The sequence below is a fragment of the Ciconia boyciana genome, chromosome 4, assembly GCF_034638445.1.
Source record: "Ciconia boyciana chromosome 4, ASM3463844v1, whole genome shotgun sequence".
Taxonomy (NCBI): Eukaryota; Metazoa; Chordata; class Aves; order Ciconiiformes; family Ciconiidae; genus Ciconia; species Ciconia boyciana.
The window spans coordinates 61,774,652-61,788,219 of NC_132937.1; the positions used below are offsets into that span (position 1 = coordinate 61,774,652).

At 36.7% G+C, this 13,568-nt stretch overlaps 1 protein-coding gene across 4 annotated transcripts in view; it reads right to left on the reverse strand.

The window, feature by feature from the left end:
* TUT7 (terminal uridylyl transferase 7) overlaps nt 1-13,568 on the reverse strand; it is a 36,891-nt gene that overhangs the window by 1,745 nt on the left and 21,578 nt on the right. For 3 of the 4 annotated variants that reach the window (XM_072859392.1, XM_072859395.1, XM_072859393.1), the window contains exons 15-28: nt 13,046-13,132; nt 12,091-12,191; nt 11,501-11,558; nt 10,695-10,798; nt 9,617-9,706; nt 9,415-9,528; nt 9,229-9,306; nt 8,407-8,584; nt 7,630-7,677; nt 7,423-7,514; nt 6,824-6,939; nt 2,579-2,904; nt 601-677; nt 365-428 (exon numbers count right to left, since the gene is read on the reverse strand). In XM_072859392.1, the coding sequence (XP_072715493.1) occupies nt 365-428; nt 601-677; nt 2,579-2,904; nt 6,824-6,939; nt 7,423-7,514; nt 7,630-7,677; nt 8,407-8,584; nt 9,229-9,306; nt 9,415-9,528; nt 9,617-9,706; nt 10,695-10,798; nt 11,501-11,558; nt 12,091-12,191; nt 13,046-13,132 (1,533 nt within the window). The remainder of the gene's footprint in view (nt 1-364; nt 429-600; nt 678-2,578; nt 2,905-6,823; nt 6,940-7,422; nt 7,515-7,629; nt 7,678-8,406; nt 8,585-9,228; nt 9,307-9,414; nt 9,529-9,616; nt 9,707-10,694; nt 10,799-11,500; nt 11,559-12,090; nt 12,192-13,045; nt 13,133-13,568) is intronic. The other variant, XM_072859396.1, reaches the window with a different exon arrangement.

Sequence of the window (13,568 nt, forward strand, 5' to 3'; positions counted from 1 at the left end):
AAGAAAGTGCTCCATATGTCATCCCAGAAGAAACACAGAACCCCATGTATGCTGAAACAGGAGAAGGGAAGAGAGACTGATAAAAACCCACCATATCCTTCTGCAAAATAAATCTAGCAGAGTTAAAGAAAAAATGCACAGGACTGACATGCCTAAGTTTTGCTTCCAAAACAAAACTGAAAAAAATTGCACACTTTTCCAGTAAAAAAATAATGTGGCTTCACTTCAGAATTATCTAGCAACCTGTCCCGATTGCTGCTGGTTCAGCAAATTAGGCAGAGTTCCCATAAGGACTGATGGGGAAAGCAAGTTAAAAATACATGCTTTTATACAGAATTTCTGAATGAAATGAAGATATACAAACCTGACTGGGGACTTAAAAATACTTTTCCTTTTTGTTTCTTTTTTTCTTCATGTATAAGCACTCCCTGTAAACAACATACACACTGATGAACCGACAAAATTGAATTATGGCATTCCACAATAAAAAATAAAGAATTCTGCCTGAAAGCTTAAGTAAAGCTATTTTTAGTTACTTTATATAGACTTTAGAACATTTAAAGAGAAAAAGATCTAAGAAAAAGGACACTTGATGTTTACCTGATTTAATCTACTAGCATGTTTGGCAGTGCTGGGTAAAGAAGGGGATCCACAAAACACTTCTGGTTTTGAACCACCTGAAAAGATCAAAAGATAACAAAGATTTGCTAATTTGAAACTAGTTTCCATTTCAGGTATCATAAGATATAAAAATACCAAAACATTTGCAATCTACCTTCATAGTATGTAGAAGGTAGGACATTGTTATTTTCCTCAGTTTTATAACATGGAAAACTGGCACAATGAGGTGAGATGCATCTATAGTTAAGCATCTAAGTTAGGAACCTACAATAAATTAAGGTATGTATCCTCCTCCAGAATCAGATGGAGACAGGGAACTTCAAACAATGAATGAAGATATGGCGATAAGTGATAAGTCCATAGTCTCACAACATGTCTGTAGCACAGCAAAGAATGAAGTCTGATCTCTTAGGTCCAGTTGTTCATAGTCCTCTATCCAGCTAGAAAGAACACTTCAGGCACTGAGCAAGCAAGAAACAGACAAAGCCCAACCTACAGCAATTCTCTTCAAATTCAAATATAGCAATTCCCAAAACGCAGATAATAGACAAAAGCTCCTACGCCAGAATTCATGATTTTAGACATATGTACTGTACAGCCTCAGTGTAGTTCTCACATGATGAATGTTACAACATACACCAATGTCACTGACTACAAAACAGTGAGGCATACTCCCCTTCACCTTGGCAAACTCAGTATCATGGCAAATGGAATGCTAGAAAGAAATGCTCAATGAGACAAGGTCAAAGATAAAGAAACTCAGAAGTTTAAATTTAGACTTGACATATACCTTCAAAAGGTCAGAAGCTGAATAAAATGTGGCTTCAATTTTTAAACATCTTTTCTCTCCACCTAACACTTCTAGTGGTCTATCGAACTAAGAACACTTCTGAGTACCTTGAAAGTTCTGAATATATTTGCACCATTCTCCTCCCGCTTCCAGTACTTTGTTAGCACAGTCTTATGCCTTCTTCCACTAATTACATCTGATTAAGAAGAGTCTCCTGATTCAAGCCAGACAGAACATTTTTGCTAGTAGAGAAGAGCTCGTTTCAAATTATGTTTATACAAAGGATTCCTATTTGTTACTTTAAGAGGTCAAGTCACGAGTAATCTCTAGAGCAGATTTTTCCAGCATGAATTTAAATGCTCCTAGGCTTACCTACAGGGAAACAATAATACTGTGTTCCTTTGGAAGCTAACTAAAAGTACCATTCACTGTCTTAAGGAGTCTCAGTTTTATCTTAGAATGATTTTCCTTTACAACACAGATGATGAGAGATCCATCTTATCTGAAGGATGACTTAGATACTGCTAAGCAAGTATTTCATTATTTTGTTCAGTTCTGTCAGTCAGGATCTGGATTTGGGGGCATTTTTGCAGCTGGTTTTTTTGTTTGGTTGGTTGGTTTTTTCTTAAGCCAAAGTTGCAAACTGAATCCATGAAAAGTAAGACAAACTGCTGTATCCCTCTGCTGAGTTGGCAGGAATGTTCTTTATTTTATTTCATTCACAATATTCTAGCTGAACAACTTGTACACTTTGATAGTGACTTTAGGGTCTTTATGGAATAATTCTGGTTCAGGTAATGTGAAGAGCTATAAGGCTAGCTTTTGTGGCAATTATGATGTACTGAAAGAGAAGCTGTAATTTGAAATGTTAGCAAACTTAGTGAAGACAATGGAAGCAATTTCAACATATTAGACACTCCTACCCTTTCTATTACAAGCATCTTACCTGCTAAGAGAAACCATGTCAAATCTCCTGGGATACAGCAAAGTTCTGAAAGGTAGGTGAGGATGAAGGGAAAACTGACTAAATGTGACTACGTTTAAAAAAAAGATAGCATTTACATGACGCCATTCAAAGCAAAAACCTCACCTGTTAGTCAACCCTGTTAAAAATACCAAAAAAACATAAGCTCTGTTTAAACTACTCAAGCTTGATGAGTTTCATACCTGCAGCTCCTTTATACTGTAGGCATTCCTTTTTAATATGACCTTCTCTTCCACAGATAAAACAGCGTTTTTCTCTTAAGTCCCTGTCTTCCAAGCGCTTCCACTTCTCTGCTGATTGCCTAGGAGTCTTTTCTCTTCCAGTTTCCACTATTACCCTTGCTAGTTTCCTCTTCTGAGGTGTACATAGATGAAACTTTCCCTCCTTGATTGAGCTCTCCTTTTCTGTTGTTCTATTCTGAGTTTCTTTGGCCTCTTTGCTTCTTTTCTCCTTACTTTCTGTGTACCTCTGGTTTTTGATATCTTCGTAATCACGACGCCGTCTTAGTCTGCAGGAGCAGGAAAATGCTGCAGAGTTCATAGGCCTTACACACATACAGAGTTAAAAAAAAAACAAAACCAAACCAAAAAACCAAAAACCACACAAACCCAAGTGCTGTCTACAGACAATAGATGTATTTCATATATTTCTTCAGTAGGTTAAATAAAGTGAATTAATGTACCTGTCCCTTTGACTCTCCTACCAAACAGTGCTACACTGATGTAACATATTTAATAATTTAACTTTACAATAAGATTACAATACAGCCTAAATTCTAATAATTATATATCAAAAAATATAAAAACAACAGAAAATCTGGGTGCTGGAGTTGCAAAGACAGTGGAAGAAATGAAACACCAAGCAAAATGCTAACAAAGTATAAAAAATAGGCCTACAGTTCTATTTTTTTTCTTCTTGTACAATTCAATCAGAAATCTCACTACCTTCTGAAACTGTGTATATTCACAGTATCTCTAAGAGTCTCTTCTACTGGGAGAAGCTTCTAACATTCCATGTGACTTAAGGGATCTAGCAGTGGGGAAACAGCTACCACTGCCGGACTGGTTTTATCTAACTTCTCTATATATGACCTAGAGAAGGAGACATCAGTGAAGCCTCTAAGTCTGAAGATGATACTAGGCTCCTTCGGTCAGTCAGATGCAGTGCTAATGGCAAGCAACTTGAAAATGCCTCCCAAAACTAAATGAATGGGCAAAAGAATGGCAGATGAGCTTCAAGGTGAGCTTCTTTTTTTTAAAGAGGAGGAAAAAAGGAAGACCTGTGGAACTATAGGCCAGTCAGTCTCACCTCTGTGCCCAGCAAGATCATGGAGGAGATCCTCCTGGAAACTATGCTAAGGCACATGGAAAGTAAGAAGGTGATAGGTGACAGCCAACATGGCTTCACTGAGGGCAAATTGTGCCTGACAAATTTGGTGGCCTTCTACAACGGGGTTACAGCATTGGCGGGTAAGGGAAGAGCGACTGACATCATCTACCTGGACTTGTGCAAAGCATTTGACACTGTCCTGCACAACATCCATGTCTCTAAGTTGGAGACACATGGACATGACGGCTGGACCACTCAGTGGATAAGGAATTGGCTGGATGGTCACACTCAAAGAGTTGCAGTCAATGGCTCAATGTCTGTGTGGAGACCTGTGATGCGTGGTGTCCCTCAGGGGTCCGTATTGGGACCAGTATCATTTAACATCTGTGCTGGGGACACGGACAGTGGGATTGAGTACACCCTCACCAAGTTTGCAGATGACAGCAAGCTGAGTGGTGTGGTTGATACTCTAGAGGGAAGGGATGCCATCCAGAGGGACCTTGACAGGCTTGAGAGGTGGGCCCGTGCGAGCCTTATGAAGTTCAACAAGGCCAAGCACAAGGTCCTGGAACTGCGTTGGGGCAATCTCAAACATGTATACAGGCTGGGCAATGAGTGAATTGAGAGCAGCTCTGTGGAGAAGGACTTGGGGGTATTGGATGAAAAACTGAGTATGACCCAGCAATGTGCGCTCACAGCCCAGAAAGCCAGTCCTAGGCTGCATCAAAAGAAGTGTGGCCAGCAGGTCAAGGGAGATGATTCTCCCCCTCTACTCCACTCTTGTGAGACCCCACCTGTGTACTGTTTTCAGCTCTGGGGCCCCCAACATAAGAAAGACATGGACCTGTTGGATTGGGTCCAGAGGAGGGCCACGAAGACGATCAGGGGGCTGGAGCACTTCCCCAATGAGAACAGGCTGAGAGAGCTGGGATTGTTTAGCCTAGAGAAGTGAAGGCTCCAGGGAGATCTCACAGCAGCCTTCCAGTACTTAGAGCGGGCCTCCCGGAAAGATGGGGAGGGACTCGTTATCAGGGAGTGTAGTGATAGGATGGATAAAACACTAAGAACAGAAGACATAGTTTTGTTGCTACATAAAACCACGGTGTGCCTACATCTGAGTACTGCATGGTGGTCTGGTCTCAATATTTTAAGAACGAAGTAATAAGATGGTGACTTTGGTTGAGTCACCATCCCTGGAGGTATTTAAAAGACATCTGGATGAGGTGCTTATGGACATGGTGTAGTGGTGGTCTTGGTAGTATTAGGTTTACTGTTGGACTCGACCTTAAAGTTCTTTTCCAACCTATACGATTCTGTGATTCTGTAATAAAGTTAGAGAAGGTACAGAGAAAGGCAGCTAAAATGATGTGTTGATGAAGTGTTTTAGGAAGAGATACTAAGAAGGCCAAGACTCTCCAACCTGGAGAGAAGCTAGAGGATAAACACAATCATGGCTTACAAAAATCATCAAGGCGGTCTTATTACTAACTAAATCCCACAAGGCTACACCTCTGGAATGCTTATGAAACTAAAATGAGATTGGCTTTAAACAGATGAAAGAAACTACTACTTTACACATCAGTTAGCATATCGGTTGCCATAGAAGATTAAGGAAAACAGGAGAATCAGGTTCAGAAGAAAACAACCAAACTAAAAGGACAAAATCATAAACAACTCCAGTCCACAAATGAGTACTACCAGACCAGGGCAGGTATATGCTCTAACATATCTTACACAGCAACTGCAGATGCTGAGAGAATGCATGAGAAGAGATTACAGAAAACAGCCAACTAGTGTGTCCTCCACAGGACAGCATCTCCTATTGCAAGGGCTGGACAGAAGACTCAGATGTGTAATTTGTCTTACCTCCTAAGGCATTTATGCTCTTAGATGCAAAATCCCATTGACTTTTGCTCTAGTGTTGTGTAGAACATAGCTGCGTATGTGCAATGAACTGGGGTTTCACTCCAGAATGCAAGATTAAAAATCCATTGCATCTAAGACAGCAGTTTGGACATGGAGTAGATTTTCACACCACCTTCAGCTTGCTTTATTTTCAAACTATCATCAGCTACTGTACTTGCATTTGCTGAAGCTGAATACATTCCAAAATTAACAGTTTCAACAATGTAAGTTCACAATTCTCTATTGTGTAGCAGAAAGGCTACTTCATCGGATCCGATGTAAGTAGCTTTTTAGCTACTTACATAAAAAGTGCAGGTGATTTTTAATTACAGCTTTTAACATAGACAGACTCTAAACAAAGGTTAGACTTTTCCATTCACCTCACAAGTGAGCACAAAGGCTTTCAAGATTTTGTCCTCTTTAACTTTTATTTGCCAATTTTCACTATTTTATAGACATGAAGTCTTTAAAGAGCTCTGTCTTAACTAGGAAAAAAATCAATGGATCAGTTTCAAGTGTAGACAATTCATAATATGAAGAGCAGGAAGATCAGTTTAGCATTCGTTACAAGAAGATAGTTGCTGAATTTTGGACATCTGGTTGCTCAGGATCAGGAAACCTTCTCTTGGATGTAAAACAGGGTATTGTTCTCATATGTATGTGCCTAAGAAAAATACTGCTGTGACATTCTTGTCTCGCTTTCTGACATGAATTGCATGATTCTGTGAACGTAACAAAAAATGCATCTTGCTGGGAGCAACAGGATTCTAGAATTAGAAGCTATTAAATGAAAACATATAAAAGGCTTTTGTGAGTGCTTTTCACAGCACACAGCTATTCAGCTCTGCATTTAGATTCTCTTTGACTACAACTACTGCTTTCCTATATAATGAAGTGCAGAGTCAGCATTACTATCTTAAGCTAAGTAGTTTTGCAGCCTTCTGTGAAAAGATTCTGTTAAAAAACACTACAGATGATGCTAGCAAAAGTTAAGTAGTGACTCAACACAGACCAAAAATTTAAAACACCAACATCATCCGCCACTTCCAAAAATGGTATTGATATATTTTCATTTCAACAGTAAAGGAAATAATCTGCAACATGTACAAGTTTTGCTTTAGCATTACTATCCTAATCCTTCTTCTAAACAAACCTAAGGAAATGTTCCACACAGATGCTAAAACTATACTCACTTTCTTCTCATGGGACAATCTTTCATGAAATGGCCAATTTTACCACAAATTCTGCAGCATCTATCATTTGGTGCCAATTCTCCTTCCGTTAGTACCTCTGGATCAAAAAAGTACTCCTGAAGAAGAAATCATGCATTTAAAATGAAAATCCATACACTTGGGAATCAAGACAGTTAAGCAAGTGTTAAACACCAGTCAAGAATCACAGAGAAGAATAAACCTTGTGTGTGTAGCTGTACTCCTGAAAGACCTGATGAGATTAACTGGCCACTGGCCTCTTCTTTACAGGCAGTCTGCTGACCACCAGGACTGCAAGCTCTTTTTTAAAATTGCAGTTTTAAGAAATGGTAAGTTGGTTTTGATAGGGACTAAAATATGTAAGCCTGTACAATGAAGCTCTGACTTAATTAGTATTCTGCGTGCCAACACCTTTTACATGCAAACAACATGAAAACAGTACTCAGTAATAACTCCCATAAAGATTTTTAGAGTACTGTTGAAATTTGAGAGAAAAGCTTAAAGAGAGTGTAACCATACTCCTGCAAGTGGTAAGTTATACACCCAAGAGCATACACATAGTGCTCTTAGAAGCAACTTACCATTTTTGATGGATATTCTTTAGGAAATATTTTTATAGGGGTACCAAATACCCTTCTGCCATTGATAAAAGCCTTCATTATAAAATTTGTCACTAGGGAAGAAAAAAAAACAAAACAAACCATCATGCAAACATCGAACAAGCCAGTAAAATAAGATCTAAGACAAGATCTTCACTTTGTACCCAAATTTGTTAACAGGAGACTTACTTTTTCTTGACAATCCAGCTCCAAGATTGTGGTTCAAATCAAAGGGGTCTGTACAAAAAGCATTACAGGCATTACTCAAGTCCAGGACAAGATCAGCAGTATATACATACACATAAACAACCCAAGGCAGCTATTCCCAATGCAGAATTAATATACGAACTTGAGCTGAAAATTACTGCAAATTTACTGAAAAAAATTAACTCCGTGGACAAAGGATCACAGCTATCCAGCTCTGAACTGACTAAAATATTGTAAAAGAGCAAGTTGAATGTGTCGACAAGAGAGTAGACACTCTTTCCATGAAAGTCATATGGACCACAAAGTGGTTTAGGGCACACTTCTAAAACGCGTCACTGCATTTTCTTGATAGAGACCATGGTATTACTTAACAGTGTAATAATACATACACAGGGTTAAATCAGTCATGTAAATATGGAGTCAGGTAAACTTAGTATTTGTGAGAAACCTCAACTGCATTACAGCTAATTTCTTTTCCAAAGGATTTGGTTAAATCTATTTTTCTGTCAGTTACTGTCATCATGAAAAAGTATGAAGTCTGCTTTGTAGCTTCTTTTCAGTAGAGGGGGAAAAAAACCCCTAAGAATAATTTTTAGCACTCATGATACTCAATGGGAATTTTGCAAAGATTTCAAAACATGAGCAAATAGCAAATCATAATCAAGTAACAGAAAAACAAGCAAGCCTTGTGGAAAGACCAAATTTTTCACATGGGCATTAAAGAAATTCCACATATTCATGGACTTCACGTGCTTTTACCTTCAATTACAATGTATTTGGAGGTCCACTGCTTCTTGAAAGTTGTAAGCAGATTTCTTCTCCTAATGCAGATGACATGCTCTTTAAAATCAAATTCTTCTGTGTAGAAACGGAGAAGTCCCAGCCACAGCTGCCCAACAGATTCAGTGTTTTTGCCACAGTCTGGCCAAACAGCAGACTGAAAATGACAGAAATATATTTACTTCCAGTACTTACATTAAGCAGAATAATTTTCGTAACTTGGAAACTAAAACAATGTAAGTCTTATTTTATAATGAAACACAATTGAGTTACACCAGAATATTTCCTTTCATACTTGGTATTAAAAATACAATATTGATTTTTAAAATATTTTTTTACATATTAACAAAAAAAGTGGAGAATTAATAAAACTTCTAACATTAGGTTTTGCCTGTTATAAAAAAGAATTTATTAATTCACTTTATGTGCCTATTTAATACAAAATTATTCAACAGGATTAACCAGCTATGACTAGATAGATATGCAGATGGTATTTGTAGGAGTTATCTCCACCCAGTAATGTGACACACAGAGCAATTAATCATCATTAATACCTTAACATAATTTTTTAATCTATTTTTTCAGATTTTTCAGATTTCTTTTCCCCACAGTTGAATTACAACCAACGATATTCTTAAAGTTTACACAATGGGATCGGGATTTTCAAAGCAATAGCTGCTCCACTTCCATTTCTACATTCTACCACCATATTTGAGGACAAATGTTTCTTAAAAGGAATTCCTTTTCATTTGCAAAGCCACAGGTAAAACCATTTCAAATTAACCTTTCCGATTTACTCACCAACTCTTCTATCTTATCAAAGAAATAAACGTTCCAGCCATCAACTAAAATTTCAGGCTTTTTTGGTTCTTTGTAGATCTGAAAGCATAATATTAAACTCATTAGAAGAGCCTTTCAGATTCAACACTGACATTCTTCTGCTCAATACTGTGTACAGATACTTGCTTCTTTCTTGATATACTGTACCTCTTGAAGAACAGGGATGACAGGTGGATTTCTCTGTTGAAGAAAATAAAGCACCATAAGAGTATATGCATAAGAAGAAAGACTACCTCGAGATGCATCTCCAATGTCACATATCTAGAAAAAGAAACACAATTGTATCTTTTATGGTTATCATCTCTTGCTGCAGGCACTACTGCTTCTAGAATATCTGAAATATACTTACCTTTGTAAAGACTTTCATTGTGTAACACAGATATTTTACTCTAGGATCAATGGCTGCATATGATGACAGGAGTCTTGTGTTATGCAAGGCCTATAAAAATAAGAAAGTAATATAGAAAATATGGGAGCTCTGAAGAAAAGAAGGAATAAGCTAAAAAACACGAAAAAACAAAAACTTTGTTGAAAAGTTGTATGCTCAAGAAATGCCGAAGTGAAGCCCTGCGTAGTAGAATGTATATTGAGAAAGGAAGCATTCAACAATGCTTCTGTTAAAAGCTGATCAACATCCTTAATCTGTGCAGAAGTGGTACAAAGCAGCATTCACAGAACAGTACTTCAGAAAGGGAAGCATTAGTCTACTACTGCATTTTCAAAGTATTTGGTAGGAGGTAAATTCTTGAACTAGGAGATTTGAGCCTAGAAATGCGAGAGCTATCAACTGACCCATATGGATGCATAACTTCAAGAAGAAAACTTTCAGACTTATTTAGTGGTTGAGGTGTCTTCCTCAAGACTCCTGTTGAACTCATACAAAAGCTTCAGAAAGTTTAATACTTGGCTCTAAAACTTACTTTCATTTGATGCTTCAAGGAACTGGCTTTTGAAGTTCCGAGACATGGAAAAAAACCCCCAAACTTGTTTTTAAAATATTTGGCCAAGAACTTGTGTTTTTTTGTAAATTCTAACAGATGGTCCAGTTTAGGCAAGCTGGGTTCAAAATCACTATGCCAGATCTCAAGGCTAAGCAAGAGCCATGACTGCAAGTGGGGTGTAGGAAAGCTGAAGTTATATTATTTTGTCTCTCTCATTTACAGAAAGACATAAACACCTAAACCACTATTTCTTACTATTACTGAAGATCCAATATATTTTCTTAGAGAAGTGACAACTCTGAAGTCGCAATTGTGCAACTGACTCCACTCATAGTCAAACAAAAAAAGAGTTGTTCTTTCTATTCCGGAACTGCAATAGGTAATTGGAAACAGTTGATTATTGAACCTCAACAAAATAATCACTTCAATCTCAAGAAGCAGACCCACATTTTTCTATTAAAAAAATAAAAAAGGAGATAACCTTACCAGAGTATTATATAAACTGATGTCTACTTCAAGACCACTTCTGACATGGAAAAATTTGACAATCGGGACTTTAGCAGTTGTTATAGGCAAGATATTTCTTAAACCTAGGATGAAATGTTTAATTACTGAATGACTGCAATACAGTCATAACAGTATCAAATGGTCTACAAATAACTCCAAACTGTAGTAAAAAGCCTACAAAATAAGATCTTAGTTGATACCAAAATTGTGTTTCAGTTATATTTTAGGCATTTGTCAAACATGATGAATCTGCTGAACATAATATATACAAATACACGTTTAGCCCCCCAATAAAGATCAGTCTAAATGTTACAGAAAAATAAGCTTAAGAGATCATTGATAGTTCACTCCAATTATATTAAATTAATGTGAGATACACCAAAACAAGCACTATAGAATGATAATTTCTTGTAGAAAAAACAGAATTACCATTGCAAACTTGTATCAGCCTACTGTTTACTATTAACTTATTAGGCACTGAACATACAAATACAACATAACTACTAACTTGAAGCCTCAAGTTTTAACTTAAGGTTTGTTCTTGTGCATGCAGGTTATAAATATACTATCTGGCCAATTCAGATGTGGCCCTATAACTTTATAACCTCATAGACCTACGTGTGCAAACAAAAATAAATCCAAATGTTCACAGCTCTTACTACCGTTAAGCTCTTCAATATAGTTTTATCTTAATGATTTTCATCTACAGTGCCCCAGAATGTTCTCACTACAGCAACTGAAGTCACATAAACAGAACCACTTATTTTAATTTTCAAGAAAGTTACCTGACTGTTTCTTGAGAACTTTTGCTAAATCTTCAATGATTCTGATGCAATCAAGTCCCTAAGACATTAAGAAAAAAAGTTGAAAGTTGGATCTGCTACAAGTATTTTAGGCAAACCTTTCATTACTTGCCATTAAGCTTAAAGCTGTATAATTTAGAGTTTCATATTATACAGAATTATGTGAATACCAGAAATTGTTTCAAAATCGCACTTGTAAAATCAACATGAGATAGTATCTTAACATAGGCTCATTAAAAGTTTATATTAGGCATGAAAGGAGATTGATGTCCTATTCCACTGTCTCCCGTTCTAGTTGTTTATGCTACAAAGCACATTTTTTATCTGCACAGCTAATGCTAGAAGTAATGGTAGTGCAGAATTCAGAAGAAAAGTGACTACTGAGAATAGGTCTTAAACTCATGCCTAGACCAACAGCAAAACTCCTGAAAATAACCTGCCTTTGTGGCACCAATTTGTGTTTTCTTTTAATCTGAAAAGCTTTTATAAAATAAATAAATTTATTCCACTATATACACAATATAACAATGAAATTTTGCATTTATTAAAAAAAAATAATCTTTTCAAACTACCTCAGCAGTTTCCAGCCCATTCATCGTCATACAGATATCAAGGTCACTTTGTTTGAAGCCAAAGCCATTTTTTGAGGAGCCAAACAAATTCAGCTTGGTTCCTGTAAGAGATGTGATGGGTTATAACCACATATTGATGCAGAATCTTAAATTGTATATAGTTTCAAACTACTGCATGTCTTAATACAGCATGAAAACATTAAGTATCTTTCTATGGTACATCAAAACTTATTTTCTTATCAACTTTGCTGATGAGGAAAGAGTCTCTGCTTTTATTGGTTCAAATGAGCAGCCTGACAGATCCAGACACAAGTTAGGTTTTCCAATAATCACATCATCAGCATGCAGGTCCAAGCTGAAATGTGATAAAATATGTAAGACTGCTCTCTACAGAGATTTTTCAGGATAAGGGACTTAATCTCTTCACGTACGAGGCTCCAGCCAAAAACATATTTTGCTAATTTTAAAAGACTATGAACTGAAGTCCAGGTGTTACAGGTAAGAACTCCAGAAACAAACAAAAAAATCAAACAGCTAAGTTCCACAGATAGGTCAGATGTTGTGCCTGTATTTTAAAATATTCCAAAACCAGTAAGTTTCAATAGGAAGGACTACAAAAAGCTTGTTGTTTGTAAGAGCAGATACAACAACAAGAAGCCTGGCTAATGAATAAGGCTAAAACAACAATTATAAACCTGTTCCACTGCTGCTTTGATTGTTTTCTCCTTAACTTGCCATTGTTCCTTCCTACTAATGTGTTGTATATATGTCTAGGTCAAAAAAGACTTAAACCAAAGCCTTAAAAGACTTAAAACGGAAATTAATGTAATGACATAAAGCAATGCTGAGCAATAATATAGGTAAAGTGTTTATTATGCTGATATGATATGTTTTCTTGGAAAACACTCAAATATGAACACAAAGTATAAATATAAAGCTAGAACTGCCTAATTACCTGGGAAATCCTGTCTAATGAAGTCTTCCAAGTTTTGTCTTATATGTTCCCGAGCCTGATCCTCCACAATATTTGGAGCAAAATCATCTTAAAAAAAAAAAAAAAAAAAAAGGACAACAATTCAGGCAAACTGATCTGCAGAAAGAATCAACAGCAAAGATTCAAATGAAAAAAGTGAGGGGTTTACAGCAGGGTGGGAAAAGAAAAAGCAAGAGAAGATTCACATGTGAAGGAAAGAAAGCAAGGATGAAGTAGAAGAGAAATACCTGTTCAAAGAAAAACATTAATTAGACAAATAATGCATTTTGTCTGGTCAGAAATGGCGAGAGAGAAAGGAGGAAAGCTGGGTCACTCTGAAAAGAACAAAAGTGGAGAAGTGTTACAAAACAGTATTTTGACTCCATTTTTTCTAGAACACTGAGGTCTGTTTACTAAAACCCACAAGTTAAGGAACAGTAACAAAATTCAAAGTAGATAGAAATTAAAAACATCAGTCAAAAAAGTCACCCCAAATTAAACTCTT